This window comes from Artibeus jamaicensis, unplaced genomic scaffold, assembly GCF_021234435.1.
Source record: "Artibeus jamaicensis isolate MK-2021 breed Jamaican fruit bat unplaced genomic scaffold, CSHL_Jam_final contig_76, whole genome shotgun sequence".
In the NCBI taxonomy this organism is placed as follows: Eukaryota; Metazoa; Chordata; class Mammalia; order Chiroptera; family Phyllostomidae; genus Artibeus; species Artibeus jamaicensis.
The window spans coordinates 24,785,365-24,800,595 of NW_026521954.1; the positions used below are offsets into that span (position 1 = coordinate 24,785,365).

Genomic DNA, 15,231 nt, shown 5'->3' on the forward strand with positions numbered 1-15,231 from the left:
CTTGCCCCAGCCATCACCAGGGGAAGTTAGCCAGTGGGAGCCCGTTCCTCCACGTGGGCCGCATGCAGACAGGAGTCTGCCTGTGCCTGCTGGCTCAACCCCTCCTGTTCAGTGTCCCAGCCACTTGGGGACCCTGTGTCACCACCTGCCAGCCAGGACCCAAGCACCTAGGTCCCGAAGCTGAACTGTGGGCCCACCCCGTCTCCCTCAGCTCGGTGACTAAGGAACGCAGGTGTGACCCTGCTAGGCGCTCTCCCGCCCGGCTCGTGGCACTGCCACCCCCCCACCCCCACCCCAGAACCTGCAACCCCTGCAGGCGAACTCAGGCCAGCGCTGTGTGGGAGCACGAGTCCCATCCTGGGCCTGAAACCCCGCCTCGGGCCCCGGCACCGTCTGTGGGTGAGAACGCAGCAGGACGGAGCACAGAGGAGCCGCCCTGGCAGGACCAGGCCCCTGAGGTCCCTGGGGCCCTGTGCTCGGGGCGCTCACACTACAGAGGGTGCACACCAAGGTTTCCGACGGGCTGGGAAATAGGTGTCTTAGAAGGTGTCCCTTGGGAACAGGGCCCCGGACCCAGTGGCCTCGGCAGACCGTTGCTAACGTCCCTCTTCCGCTCAGCCCACCCTGTAGCATATCGAGGACCGATGGTCCTTCCAAGTTTTCCAAACTCAGTGAGTTGCATTCCGCACCCCACTTTTTTTGGCCTGAAGTTCCTGTAACATCTTTTGAAATCTCACTCCTTGGACTTCTGGGGAAATTCTAGGTGAAGGCAGGGGCTGCATGATTGAAAGGGCGTGGAGTGCGGGGAGGTGGTGAGGGGCATTTGCAAAAGGGTCGGAATGCACAAAATCAAGAAAAAACACAACCGTATGAGAAGGTGAGAGAAGGCTGAGCCTGTTTTTGTTTTTAAACAGCCCTTAAACGCTGTTCTAACTCGGTCCGCCCAGAGGTAAGACTTCGAGGGAAGAGGCCACGTCTTGGGGAGGGTCGGTCCGTTCTGACCACTGGATCTCCTGGGGCCACTCAGGCCTCAGAGCCTGGACACGAGGGCTGAGGGTCACGCGTGGTGTCCAGCCTCCCCCCGTGGACCTCCCGTCTGGGCTAAGCCCCAGGGACTGCTGTCTCCCCGGAGATGCTCCCAGAAACAGGGTGTGAATGTTTCCAGTCATTGGTCGCAAACACTTTTAACTTGAGGGATCTGGGCAGAGACTGACCCTGGGCTCCGTAAACAGCCCTGCTCCTTCCCTCACGGCGCGGCACCGAACTCCGAATCCTCGCCGAGGTGGGGACATGCCCCACAGGCCCGCCACCCCAGAAAAGAATTTCCCTCCGGAATTTGAGTGTCCTCAAAGCCGTGTGACCCATGAAACTGGTGCCAAGAATACAATATTGCAGAAGACTGCAAAGTAATTTCTCTTCTGATGGTCAGCGGCCCCCGCCGTCCCTCCTTCCTATTGGTAAGCGCACTTGCTTTGAGGTTTTAAACATGAGTGAATATTTAAGTATAAACAAACATAAGAAAGACAGGTTTTTTCCATTCATCTGAAACGATCACCAGAATGGAACAAGCATGTCTAAAGAAATCAGTCTATTTTTGAAAATCATGAGTGATTTGGAAACCAACACTTTATCTGCACAGTCATTCCTGTCATCCCAGGAAGGTGGCGTTTTCATGACTCCCACACGGTGCAGGCCAGGACCCTAAATGCAGTGCCAGCCCCAAAGGACAAGGCAGCCTCTGCTGTGGTGTCCGCAAGGCCCAGGCGCCCGCCCCGGGGTCCTACCTGGTAGGCCTGGTCCAGGGCCTGCTTCCTGTAGTCCAGCTCCTCCTCCAGGTAGCCCTTCTGCCGGCTGAACAGGGCCTGGAAGAGGGGAGGCGCCCCGGGTCAAGAGCGGCATGAGATCCGGCCCAGTGCGGCTCTTCAGTCACCTGCACCCCTTGGTCACAGTGACAGCCTCCCCCCACTGGGGATGGGAGCCTCGGGTGAGAAGGGGTGGGCAGTGTGCCCTGCCAGCTCCCTGTGGGAGCCCCTCGCTGAGCCTCACAGGCCCCAGAACCTGGATGGAACCTGCCCCCTGCTCTCAGCTTCCTCTCGCACGGGCTCTGCCTGCAGGGAGGGTTCCCCCCAGTGCGGTTCCCAAGCCCGATCTCAGGAATCCTTCTTGTTCCTCCTGCTGCCGCCTGGTGGCTCCTGAAGACCATTGCATCAGTTCCCAGTAGCAGCTCTTTCTACCCCCCACACGACATCACCCACATCACCCAGGTGCTGATTAGAGTCACTACCCTAGGTCCCGCCCCGCCCTCCAAGTCACACTCCCAGTCCCCTAAGCACTGTCTCTCCAGGTCACGAATCTCCTTCCAGTGTGAGTATCCGGGATTCGGGGCTGGAGCTCATATACTGCAGCTGCTTGACTTCGTAGACGAGGAAACAGAGGGTCCGAGAGGACCAGGGCCTCGCCCGAGGCCCAGCTGCCTGGCGACAGGCAGAACTGAACGCCCAGGCCCAGCACTCCAGCCCAGGGCTTGCTCTATACCACACGCCGCTCCAGGCCAAAGCTGTTCCTGCCACCCTGCCCCGGCCTCTCACAACTACTAAGAAAATTCAAAAGGTCTCTGAGGGTTCTGCAATGACACCAAGCCTGGGTGAGCTGGCACCCTGCCCTGTGCGCCCGCCCACAGGTGCTTGGTGAATAGCCACCCACAGGGGGCCCAGCACTGCGCAAACCTGGCTGCGTCCCTGAGGTCCCTCTGCCCATCAGCCCAGCACAGTGGAGGCTGGACCCCCATTTGTCGGTGAGGAAGCTAAGGTCCTGTGTGTCTCTCCTGGGCTCCAGTGGGCCATCGAGGCCCGTGAGGCAGACAGTGCAGGTTGGAGGCCTGTCTCCACGCCTCCGGAGCCACTGGGCCGAGCGTCTCCATATCACCACATGCCTCTCCTGATGTCACATGGCATGTGGCTGTCACTCAAGAGCACACGGTCACATGGGCTTGCAGCAGGGGCCCTGCTCACTTGGTACTGAACCCCTAAACCAGGCAAGGATAGCGGAGACTCCCAAATATATAGTAAGCGAATAACGAAGTGGAAGGTTGGTAAGTAGTTACCCAGAGCGACACCAAGGCCAAAGCGATGGAAACATCCACAAATGAATAACATGAAATCAGGTGCCAACCGTCCGGGCGGGCGAGCCCCCAGGCCCTGCCAGCCCCCCCCCCCCCCCCCCCGCTGGGGTAGAGCCTCCTACCTTTTCCTTCTCCAGGTCCAGCATCTTCTGGGTCAGGGCCGCCTCAGTCACCTCTATTTGCTTCAGCCACTGGAAAAGAGCAGGGACAGAGGAGGGGCCATGAGACCCGGCGCCCGCTGGGGCCCCTCCCAGGGCTGGGTGTGCGGGGGGGCCTCCCTCCTAGAAGGGGCTCCCTCTGCTGCAGGAGCCTGACTGGCACACAGCAGACTTGGGCGTGGGACAGCCCGCGTGTGGGCGTCGGAGACCCAGCAGCTGGCCAGCGGGGGTCACCGTGGCTCTTCTGCCCAGTGTGTGCTGGTGGCTTCTGGCCTGGGGCCTCACCCGGCCCCACACCGCCACCCCTCAGAGCAGCGGCACTGCCCCGTGTAGCAGGGGAGGGTGACTCGGGCTCAGTCACTCGTCCCGGATCCCACAGGCGGGGAGCAGGGGTTCTGAACCCAGCCCCGCTGCAGCCCCCTGGGGCACGTCCGAGCAGCCAGGTGCTCCCTGGGATGGAGGCGGAGCGGAGGTCCAGCTGGGCAGGGGAGCCGGCTGCTGCCAAGGCCCAAGATGCCCCCACGTGCTGAGTACCAGGGCGTGACGGGAGGCGGGTGTGCAGGCGAGTCCTCGTGAGGAGCCCGCCTGGGAGACGGGAGGCAGTCCACGTGGCCGGGTGCCCAGGCCTGCGGGGGACGTGCTGGACCTCAGGCAGGACCTCAGGCAGGACCTCGGGCAGGAACGTGTGTGGTTGCCCAGACCGCCTCCCTGTCCCTGCTGCCTGGGGACCCTGCCCCTTTCCTGACACCAGCCCCAGTCAGCTGCCAGCTGCTCCTCCTTCTCCTCCTCCCTGAGCTCTTGGTTTCCTGCGCACCCTGCCCATGGCCATCCCCATTCATCTGCCCCGCCCCCCGTGCTCTTTCTGCCCCTCCGAAATGTCTCCCCAGCCCAGCCCACCGCACCACAGGCCTCCCTGGCCCCCCTTCACCCAAACCCCGACTCCTGGGCCAGCCCCACCCACTGATTTCCCATAAGTTCCCACCATCTCCTCTCTCAAAGCTGCCCACCACGCTCCCGCCCCATTGTCCCCACCTGGCCTGCTCTCAGCCTCGGGCTCACATGAGATCTCTCTGCCAGCCCCCCAGCCTGCAGGTCCTCTCAGAAACATGCATCTACCCCTGGACCTTCGTGTCCCATCTCCCTGTCCCTCCTGACAACCTCGGGCCCACACACACAAGCCAAGCTGCCCTTCACCTCGCCCTTCACCTGGGCCTTGCACGTGCTGGCTCTCTCCACCTGGACCGCCCCACCCCTCCCCGCCCCGCTCTCAGCCCCAGGCCTTCCAGACCCAGCTGCTGCCTCCCGCCCGAGCCAGATGCCCTGGAGGGGCCCCATGTCACCGTCATGGTGTGAATGCCCGTCACAGCACTCACCTGACAGACTGCAGGTGTCTGTCTCCCTCCCACACTGTCCCTCCAAAAGCAGGGACCACGTTGGTGCGTTCCGTTCAATTTCCCTCCCCAGGAAGAGGCGGCTGCCGACATTGCTGGACGCAGGAGGGTGTGCGGGTGTGGATTGGGGGGTGTGCCCTGGCCCCACGGAGGAGACCAGACTTGAGGAAGCTACGGTCCCAGAGGCTCCCCACGAACGTCCCAGTGCACCTGGTCCCCAGGGCCGCCCCAGGGCCAGCAGCAGCTGAAGGCGCCCCCAGGGCCGCGTCAGACTTGGCTGGGAGGCTGTGCGGTATCTCGGATACAGGTAAGCTTGTTTTTGGTGGGGAAAAATATTTCATTTTTAATACCCCAACATAAGCAGTCAGGAAGTGAATAAAATCAAAACGGGAAAATCCGGCATTAAGTTACTGTGACAAGCTGCTCTCGGAACGGGTTTTGTCAGACGTAATGTCAGGTTCCCCTATTGTTTAAGAACAGGTTTGCGGTGCGCATGGTGTTCTCAATGGAAAACCTTAATCAGTCCTTCGCGGCATGTGGGAGAGGGAGTGAGAACAGAAATTCGGGCCATGAGCACCTTGGGCAGGTGAGGTCCTGACTTCCATACCAAGGAGGCTCTCACGTCTGTTGGGCCTCACTCCAGGGGTCAGAACCGGAATGCTCACGTTCTGCACCTCCCCCAGCAGGGGCGGGGGCAGGGACCCCCACCTCCCCCACATCCAGGGCAGAGGTGAGCCAGCCCCAAAAGCCTGACAGGGGTGCCCTGCACCCGCCAGCTCTCCCAAGCGCACCGGTGCAGGGTCTGATCCCCACAGCCGAGGGGCGAGCTCCCTCCCCTGAGCCCAACTTCTCCTGCAGAGAAGGGTCCCAGGACGGACTCCAGGCCACCTGTCAGAGTTCCACCGAGCCGCATGCCTAAGCCACATCCTCTGATCCCCTTACAGTGGGAACATGGGTTTTTTTAAAACTTTCATCTTTCTGATTGGCTTTGAACTTGAGGAAAAAGAGGAGCGACTCACTGTCACCTGTAAGTCCTCCCCAGTCCTGTGTTCAGGCCTCTCTACTGGGTAAGTGCTCGCTGAGGGGGTGGGTCAGTGGGAGCGTCGGGGAAGACGGCGGGACATCGAACGGCCGAGTGGCACCCCGTGCCCCTGCCACAGGGCAGCCCTGTGCCTCTGACTAGAAAACTGAGGTGCACCTGCTTGTTCAGGTCCTAGTTTGAGTGACACTTTTTAAATGTAGTGGGGGCCGGGGGGCGGGGGCGCTGACCCCCGGGGGCTGTTTTTTGGCGTTTGTCAGCTGCGGGGCACCTGTCTGCGGGGGACAGTCCCTATTTCAGCACTGAATTCCCATGTCTCAGGAAAACCCTCGGTCCTGAGCCACCTGGATGGGGCGTCACCCCAGCTGTCCGAGGCCACTGCCAGCAGTCCCAGGGACCCACTGCTGCTCTGGGACCACTCTCAGTACTGACAGTCTCTCTAAGGGGGCAATGGATGCGCCTCCCAGACATTTGATCTTTGCTCACAGACACGGAGCAGGAAGACAGTCCCAAATGGGGAGTCGGGCCCCCTCCACACGGGCCTCAGGCACCCCCTGCTGCTCCCACCCATACCTGTGGGGTTTCGGGAGGAGCTGGCAGGTGAGGGAGGCTCGCACAGAGCGCGGTGCCGGGCTGAGCCACCGGCAGGATTTGGGGCTCGGGGGAAGATGGGCAGCAGCCGGGAGGAGCTAGAGAAAGTGGGTCGGGGGTGACGGGCACACAGCCGGCAGGAGCCCCGTGCCAGGCAGACCCCACCTCCTCAGCCGTCCAGGGGGCTGTGTGGCTAATCTCGCTGGGCCCTGAGGGGAGAAGGAGCCCTGAGGGTCTAAGCTTGGGGAGCGAGGCTGTGGGTCTGGAACACCTGCCGTTTGCTGGGGAGCGGGGAGGGCCCCTTGGGAGGGACCCTGGTGGGAGAACCCTCAGCAAGGCTGCGAACCTCCCAAGGGACCGCCCTCCGGGAGAGTCTGGAGGCTGCAGAGAGGAAGGCCCCTCCACACACACCCACGGCCCCAGCCCCACCCCGAGCCGCACCCCTTGTCCACAGGCAGGTCCCGCTCTCTGTTCCCCGCCAGCACTGCCCTAGTGCCTCCAGGCCCTGTGCTTTGCCCAGGCACTCCTAGCAAGGATCCCTCTGCTCCAATAGGCCCTGCTCCCGCCCACTAACCGTACAAGGCTCCCGGCTGGCTAGCAGCTGAGGCTCAGCGGGGCCAGAGCCCCCCCTGCAGAAGGCCACACTACTGGCAGCAAGGGCTGGGCTGAGGTCCACCCTGGAGGGCCACTGAGGATGGGGAGGGACCACGAGTCTAACACAGCCTCCTCCTCCGGAAGTATGAGGGTCTTGGGTGCGTGAAGAAATGCCGGATAAACCGCGTCCTCAGTGCCGGCTCAGCGCTTCACCCAACAGCCACACGCGGGTTTGTTGGTGAGAGAGGGGTGTCCGCTGAATGCATGCCACGGGCTCGACGCTGCGTGGCCACCTGCACCTCGTGAGCCCCCAGCCAGCCAAGCGAGGCCCCTTCTTCCCCCTGTTCACCTGAGGACACAGACTCAGCCAGGCGAGTGACTTGGAAGTCCCCACTTACCGCCTTGGGCGAGGCTCTGCCAGACTCTGCAGCGGCCTTTCCTGCCTTTTTCTGCCCCTTCCTGCCCCGTCCGTGATGGGGCAGCATGGACACTCTTTCTATTTGAATTGCCCCCCGAGGACTCCAGGGGAGCCCCGACTGAGACGGTGAACACCTCCTCACTGTAACACTGGCGTTTTCCAGTTGAAGTCAGGTTTGAAGGGGAAATACCGGTGGAACGACATGAAAAGCTGTGTGCACCCAAAACACCCTAAACCAGTGTGAAAGGTCAACCATCCGGGGCTGTGTTTCCAGCACAGATGGTGTGCACTTGTTACCTTTAGTCCGTAAAGCACACAGAGAAGTCAGAAAGAAAACCCCTGATGATGACAAACACGTCTCGAGTGAATCAATAACAAACAAACCCGATGGAAAACTGTCCAAAGAAATGGAATTACCACTCACGAGGAGGAAGAAAATGTATAAAGTCAACCAGCACTTAACAGCACCAGCAAGCAGAGAAATGGAAACGAGAAGGATGGTGTCTCGGAGCCTCCTCCGGGCCCCTTGGCCTCGTTCCCCACTGGGAACCAACCTCGTGGTCCCACTCGGGGGCACCTGCCCGGAAACCAGGCTGACAGTTTCAAAGCGCTTCAAGACTGTCTCGCCAGTGAACCCCGGGAGCCACCTCCAGAATCTGCCCTGCGGGAGTGTTTTAAATCGTAGATGCAAACTGAGGGGACATGCTGTTCACGCTGCTGATGTTGAGCAGGAAAGAAAGTGGACACGCCCTCAGCATCTCACAGCGGAGGGAGGATGGAGTGACTCGGGGCAGGGCCCCACAGTGGGACGGGGCAGGGGGCCTTCAACGACTGGGGGAGGGGCTGCTTGGGAACAGGATAAACGCTGGAGGTCAAGTATGAAGAATTCAAGTATGTCTGGAACACAGGCATGGGGAACTCTGCAAGGAAATACACCAAAAGTTGGGGGCGGTGTCCCAGACGGGGGCTTATTTCCTCCTGTGGACTCTAAGTTTGCGTCAGCGCTCACGTCAGCGTGCGCTCACGTCAGTTTGCGCTCACGTCAGCGTGAGCAACGTGCTGTCAGAGAACAGACAGGCGTGCAGGGGCGCATGCAGACGCAGACACACAGACGCACAGACGCACATGCCGCCACGAGAAGCGAGACACCTGCGTGCGGAGTCTGTCACGGTGCCGCGCCGCTGGGGACCGGGGGACGCGCAGAGACGCCACGGGGCTCTCTACCTTTTCGCACAGGGCTAGCACAGTTCCGGCCTGGATTATCGCAACCTGTTCTTCATTCCTCAAATTCTACAACACAGAGACAGGAAGGGCGTCTGAGGATGGGCCACCGCAGGTCCTCCCTGCACGCGTCCCCGGGGTCAGCCCCCGCTGTCTCAAGGGCCAGACTTCAAAGCAGGGTCGTCCCGTCTGATCTGAGGACCAGCCCTCCGTTTGGGAATATGTCGCCAACGAGGGGCACCAAGCCCATCTTTCAGGAAGGCTAAAAACATCGCTGTGTGATTTTGGAAAACCTCAAAGGGTCCCTCTTTCTTTCTGAGTGTTCTCTTTAAGGCTTCTCCCTCATCACTCACGGGCTACGAGGGGGACCTCCCTCAAGAACCCCACTTCCGACAAAGGCGGACCCAGCCACCCCCATAGGGACACGGCCCTACAAAAGCCTTCCATTGCACTTAGGAGCTCTCTTAAATTAGAAAGGAAAAACAAAACACGAAAGCCACACAGAGCACACCCCAATCAAACGGGAAGACAAAACGGGGACCCCGCCGCTCATAGTTACCCCGTTATCGCCAAGGATATCTAACTTCTTCATAAGTTCAGAAATATTCACATCCTGGAAGAGATTGCCAACGTTCATGTTTGAGCCCGCCACGAAGGCCCTCCACGCCTCGCCCTACGGCCACCGCCTCGCTCCTCCCCGACACACCGCGCCCCGTCTCCCTCAGGGCCAACGACCACAGCCTCATCTAGCAGGTCCTCAGGGGGAGGGGGCCGGGGAGGGGAGAAAAGGGTAGAAACAGCTGCTTTGCGGCCGAGTCTGCGTCCTGCTCTCTCTAAAGGCCATGGCGTCCTATGGGTCAGAAGGACTGCCGCAGTGCCCACAGGGTCCTGGGCACAGGGTGAGCACTCAGCTGTCAGAACAACCACAGCTTCCCGGTCCGAAGCACCCCCATGTGGCAGGCACCACACTGAGCGCTTCTCTCTGTGAACTGACCCCCCACTTCACAGTGTGGGTGCTGCCATAGGGCCTCCCCAGTGCTCAGGGGCACTGAAGAGACCAGGGCTCAGAGAGGTTACGGGCTCAGGGGGGAAGTGGTTGAGCCAGGGTCAGCCCTCCAAGCCACACCCCAAGCCTCTGTTATTTTATCGTGGGCACAAAGAGAGTAACAATTGGCAATTCGCTAAAATAACGAACTTCTGCAGTATGGTGGGGGCGGGGTCTCTTTCAACCGAATTCCAGCCCCAGCACAAGGACACGCCCCCTGCACAGCCGAGCTCGGCGCAGCCGTGGCCACAGCGGCAGAGCCACCCCACCCCGGGCACGCTACCTTCACTCCTTCCTGGTGACAGAACAGCTGGAGGGCGCTGCTGTTGTTCTCGGGGAAGGTGGTGATTTGGAGGTTAAATGCTGGCGACCTCCGCTCTCTCTCCTGGGGAAAAGATTTGGTTTAAAAACAGAACTTGATGGAATGGCTTACCACCTGCCATTCTTCCCCCACGTTCCTCGGCAGAGCTGACCAATTCCAAGTTGGCCAAGAGGGGACTAAAACGCCTACATTCAGACTATACAGTGTTCGTGTCTGCGGCACGGCACGCCATCAGGCCTCTGCGCCCAGCGGACCTCCTGGGGACACCTGCTTACCTCTCACCTGCACAGCTGGGGAGAAAGGGTTAGCAGAGGGTCAGGGGTGAGGGGGAGGCCCGGGCAGTCACATCTGGGCACTTCGCCCCCTGAGGTAACCCTCACTCCGACCCCCAAGGCAGGTGTGACCACTTTCCTCTTGGAGACAGAACTGGAGCCTGCAGCCCGGCCAGGACCCTGGCTTCACATATTGTTAAATATCACCTGCTGACTGCATTCCCACTGCTTTAATTTTTCACTTCGGGGGACCACACGAGCACCAGTGATCACCCCATCCCCCGATGGGCAGTGGGTTCTCAGTCACTAAGGAAGGAAAAGCGAACGTTTCCCAGGAGAGATGCTTATGAGTCATCATGAAGTGACGCATTTTCAGAAAGGACAGGGAGGGGAGCTCGGTTACTAACAGGAATAAAACACAGCAGCCAGTGGCAGCCAGCGGCACCCAGCTCTCAGAGGTTCCCGCAGGGCGCTGCCCCGCCGCCCCGAGCCACGGCCCGGTCCGCCAGCAGAGGAGAGATCCAGCAACCGAGCTGCTCTCAGAATCACAGGAAGACAGACAAGCAGGCTTGGGGTGTTCCCGCAGAACCTAGCCACAGAACCGACAGCTCCCTGAGTCACCAGGGGAGCGCTGATCCTATGCTCTCAGACAGGCTGAGGGGGAGAGGGAGTCATTAGTTCCATTCCACGTCCAGGAAGCCCCAGCCTGGCTAAGCGGGCTTGAAACCGTTTAGAGAGAAAAGCTTACTTCCCTTATCAGCCAAGAACAAAGCTCACAATGGCTCGGTCCTCAAGGGCGGGCTCTCTGTGGACTGAAACAGAGTCTCCATAGAACAGGTCAGAAGAGAACGCTCGTGTTTAAAAGGAAGTCAGGGAGCTGGTTTCTAACGCCTCCGAAGGATGGCAGAGACACTTAAAAGAAACTGCTAGTGAGCTGAGCCTGCTTACAGAACTCTCACGAGAAAGAAGTGCACCCAAGCTCCTCGGCCACACATGACCCGACTTCGGCCCCAGGAGTGGACACCTCGCCCTCCCATCAGCACGGGGCCCGGAGCCCCGTGAGTGACACTGGGCTCTGAGACAGTCGGCCGCGGTGCACGCCAGCAATACATAGCACACGAGGGTAGTAAGTTCTAGCGCCAACAGAATTTGAACGGAAGCCAGGAGGAGAAAACAGAAGCAGAAACGTTGTGCCCAAGGGCCCCTCACATGCAAAGGGACCGCGGAGTCCATCGCCACAGGTGCTGAGAGAGACCAGGCACAACCTCAGGTGAGGTTCAAAATGCCGATGGCGATGCAGTGGAAACCAACAATGAAAAACGAGGGTTAGGAAGTAGCAACATGGCTGAGAGGCAGCACAGTAACAAGCCCGAGGAAGCCCACGGGCAGGAAGCAGGAAAACCCTCGCCACCGAGGCACGCGGCCCACCTCTGAGAGCAGAGGGGGACCTGAAGGGTTAACCCAGCTGCTCTCCGGGAACCAGGCCACGGAGCACTTCTGAGCGGCAGTTTGAGCTACAGGCAGCAGTTTCTGAGTCCGATACGGCAACGCCCCGCTCTGGACTCGCTGGAGAAAAGAACTCAAGCAACGGGACCAGTTTTCCTAACTGCCTGCGCCAACACCTCCTTCTACCGGGTTTACTTACCTGCATTGACCTTGGCAAATAGAAAATGGGTCAAACTAGCAGTGAGCACACCAGAGGCGGCGGCGCACCAGGTCAGAACCTGCCCTGTCCGAAGGTGCCACTCGCCGCCCGCGAGGCCGCATTAAAAGGTGTGTGTCGTGAACAACAGCCACGCATCGCCCGGGTGTGCAGAGGGCACCCCAGCTGGCTAGGCATGCGGGAGAGAAGTCGTTATGGAAATGAAACACAAATAAAAAAGGCAAAATATTGCAAAAACAAATTATTTTATTAAGTGCAAAACAAGCCGTAGGCAATAAATATATTAGCTCTGGTACATGTCCAAAGACTTCGGTGAGCATTCTCTCCAGAACATTTAAGGCAGTGAAATCATTCTGAACATACAGATTGAAAAAGAAAAAAGGGAGGGAGGAAGGAAGAAGAGACAGCTATCACACGGCCCCCGGACACATGCGCGGAAACATCTGGGAGCTTTACACGAATTTCAGTTTGGGCTCAAAGAGAATGTCTGTGCCGTTCGAGAGCTTACAACAGAGGGAGTCCCTTACTTCGAGCTCCAGCACTCGGAACTCTAGCAGCTCGTTCTGGTCCCTCGCGTCTTGCATTTCGCTCTTCAGCTGGCTCTCCTCCATCTCCAGCCGGTAGATCTAGAGCGAACACATCTGGGGCTTAACGGGAGGGACAGCCGCTGTCCCTCGCTGGGGCCATGAGGGAGGTGTCCCCGATCATGGACCAGCGGGGGAAAGGACCTGTCCCCAGAGGCTGCGCCTGGGGCCATCCCCTGTGACAGCTTCCAATGGCTCCCAGAATTCAGCGAGAAGAACCAAGGGGAGAAAACCTTTCCCCATGCACAGGGCCACTCTCACGGCGGTGTCTGGACCTGTCCCAATGTCCCAACAGCTGTCAAGTAGCACAGGGTGGTGGACAGACACACAGCTGGGGCTGGACCGCGGCCCCTCCCCGGCAAGCCAGGCCAGGCCAGGCCTGTCCAACTCTGGCATCTGGGACGCTTAAAAGCCAGGCTGACGCCAGGACCCACTGCTCTAGCACAGAGAAGGCAGGTCAGCAGGGGCGGGACAGGGACGGTGGTTGCCGGGGTGAGGGTGGGGGGGTGGGGGTGGGAGACGGGACTGGCGGCAAGTGGGCCTGAGGGCTCGTTGTGGAGGGAGGGCAGAAAGTGTCCTCAAACGGCACTGTGGCGAGGGCTGCAAAACTCAGTAAATTTATGGGGAAAAAACCCACTGAATTATAGACAAGTAAGAAAAAATTTAAGCTAAGATCCTGTCCCAAAACATTGTATCTATTCCACAAGCCAACTGCTTGAGAGTTCTAGAAAGTTCCATGACTGGAGAGGGAAGGACAGGCTCAGCTCTGCTAGTCCCATGGCCTCCCATCCAGGAACTGGACCAGGACGGCCTGAGAGCTGCCCGTCAATCAGTGCCACAGGCCCCGCCCCGTGGGGGTGGGAAGGGCTCAAAAGCCCCTCAAGGACAGGTGGCCCTGACATCGTCTGCAGGCCCCTATGGTCCTCTCCCTGAGGACAGGACCAGAACCAGGACCAGCAGCCAGGAGCCCCCGGGAACAGGGCTCTGATCACCACGGGGAAGATGCGTCCCTCTCAGAGCTGGCCCCAGGGTGCTGCCAGGAAAGGGGCGGGGAGACTCTGGGGCCCCGACCTCGTGGGGCTGGGGCTCCACGTACCTTATCCAGCAGCTCTTGGTTGGTTCTCAGGAGCAGCTGTTTCTCTTCGACCCACTTGGAATCCTAGAGAGAAGCACTCGGTGTGTTCACATGCGGGGAAGCAAACCGCGAACGTGTCGGGGGGAGGGCCACTTACTAAGGAACTTTTAAACACACAAAGAAGGAACAGCTACTCTGTGGGGCACCCCTGCTCCAGGACTCATGTCCCCAAAAGCCCAGGAACTTGCTTCTGCATCAGCGACAGAGAAACGGTGCGTGTAATGCAGTCGGCACACAGACCACTCTCTCCCAGCAACCTGGGGGCCGGGCCGGTGGTGCACCCGAGGGCTTCCCCATGTGTGGGCCGCACCCCAACAGTGATGCTTGTGTTCGTCCCGGTCCTTCTGCCGGGGCCGAGCTAACCACGCTTCTCTGCCTGGTCAAGTCCCACCCGGGTCCGGGGTCCGTTCCGTGAGCCTGCAGAGGGAAGTCCCCACTGTCCCTGTGGCACCCGCAGTGCCTCACGCTGCGCCCGGCAGTCAGTTGCTCAGGAAAGACCGGAGGGTGGGTGAATGGCCAGATGAAGACCCTTCCTGCTCCCCTTCTCTCTGGTCCAGGGGCCACCAGGCTTCTGTCGACCCAACAGGACGCTCCCCCCACCCCTGCCCAGGGGACAGGTCTGGGCCTGGCTCTGCCTCTGCCGTGTCTCGCTGGCCGTCACCAGGCCGGACCAAATGCAGACCGGGCACACAGGGAGGTGACTCTGGCCTGAGAAGGGCTGGGGCCGGATCCCAGAGGGACAGTCACGCACGGAGTCCCAAGGCGGGGCTCTGCATGACTGACAGTTACTAGTGGGCGCCGACCCCCTTTCTCACCTGCATCTCAATTGTCAACTGCGACCTTTCCTCAGATTCGAGTCAAAACAGATTTCTAGCATTGATTTGCTTCTGGAATTGTGTCCTATTTTTGTGCAAACAAAGGGTGAGCCAAGTAAGGATTTCCTGGCCTGTTTTGAGTTTTTAAAGGTTCGCAGACAGGCTTGTCAGCTGGCACGTTCTCGCCGAGCCTCCACCAGTGCTCTGCCCTCTGACGTGTCTGGAGCACGTGGTCCGGTCCACAGAGCACTCCCTCGGCACAGAGGCCCGGGACACCACCGAGGGGACAGAAATGCACAGAATCGCAAAACCCACTGCTCACCTGTCCCTTCTCAACCAGCAACTTCTCCAAATCCTCGATTTTGGCCTGACACCTCAGCAGGTCAGCTTGCAGCTGCTCCCGAGTCTGGAATGGGAAAGACCAGAAAGCAAGTGGGTCACCCGGCTGCCTGGCTGGCAGGTGGCAAGGCTCGCGCTGCGGCCCAGACCCTGGAGACGGGCCGTTTGGGAGCACGTGTTCGAACTCGGCCTACCTGGGGGGAATGCAGGTTCTACCTCCTATTTTAAGAACTGAAAGGCCGCGAGAGACTTTCGGTTCCAACCCTCCGGGTTCTGTAGACGAGGACACTGAGGCCCAGAGGAGAGCCAGTTCCTTTGAGGGGCTGAAGCTGGACACGTCAGGGTCCCAACCCAGCTTTCAGGCCAAGTTCAGGGTTGCTCAGTGGGCAGTCACCAGCACTGTCACACTTGCCAGAGCATTTCACGGGCCCTTGATCACCCACGGCAGAGCCTGAAGTCCCGGGCAGTGGTGGGGACAGTGACACACTGGAGACACACGTCCTGTCTCAGGGGAACTGCCACT

General features: G+C 59.9%; 1 protein-coding gene across 6 annotated transcripts in view; it reads right to left on the bottom strand.

Moving 5' to 3' along the window:
• JAKMIP1 (janus kinase and microtubule interacting protein 1) overlaps positions 1-15,231 on the bottom strand; it is an 88,882-nt gene that overhangs the window by 6,873 nt on the left and 66,778 nt on the right. For all 6 annotated transcript variants that reach the window (XM_053672436.1, XM_053672439.1, XM_053672440.1 and 3 more), the window contains 8 exons: positions 14,692-14,775; positions 13,516-13,578; positions 12,363-12,461; positions 9,862-9,963; positions 9,093-9,146; positions 8,537-8,602; positions 3,244-3,312; positions 1,785-1,862 (listed from right to left, as the gene is read on the bottom strand). In XM_053672436.1, the coding sequence (XP_053528411.1) occupies positions 1,785-1,862; positions 3,244-3,312; positions 8,537-8,602; positions 9,093-9,146; positions 9,862-9,963; positions 12,363-12,461; positions 13,516-13,578; positions 14,692-14,775 (615 nt within the window). The remainder of the gene's footprint in view (positions 1-1,784; positions 1,863-3,243; positions 3,313-8,536; positions 8,603-9,092; positions 9,147-9,861; positions 9,964-12,362; positions 12,462-13,515; positions 13,579-14,691; positions 14,776-15,231) is intronic.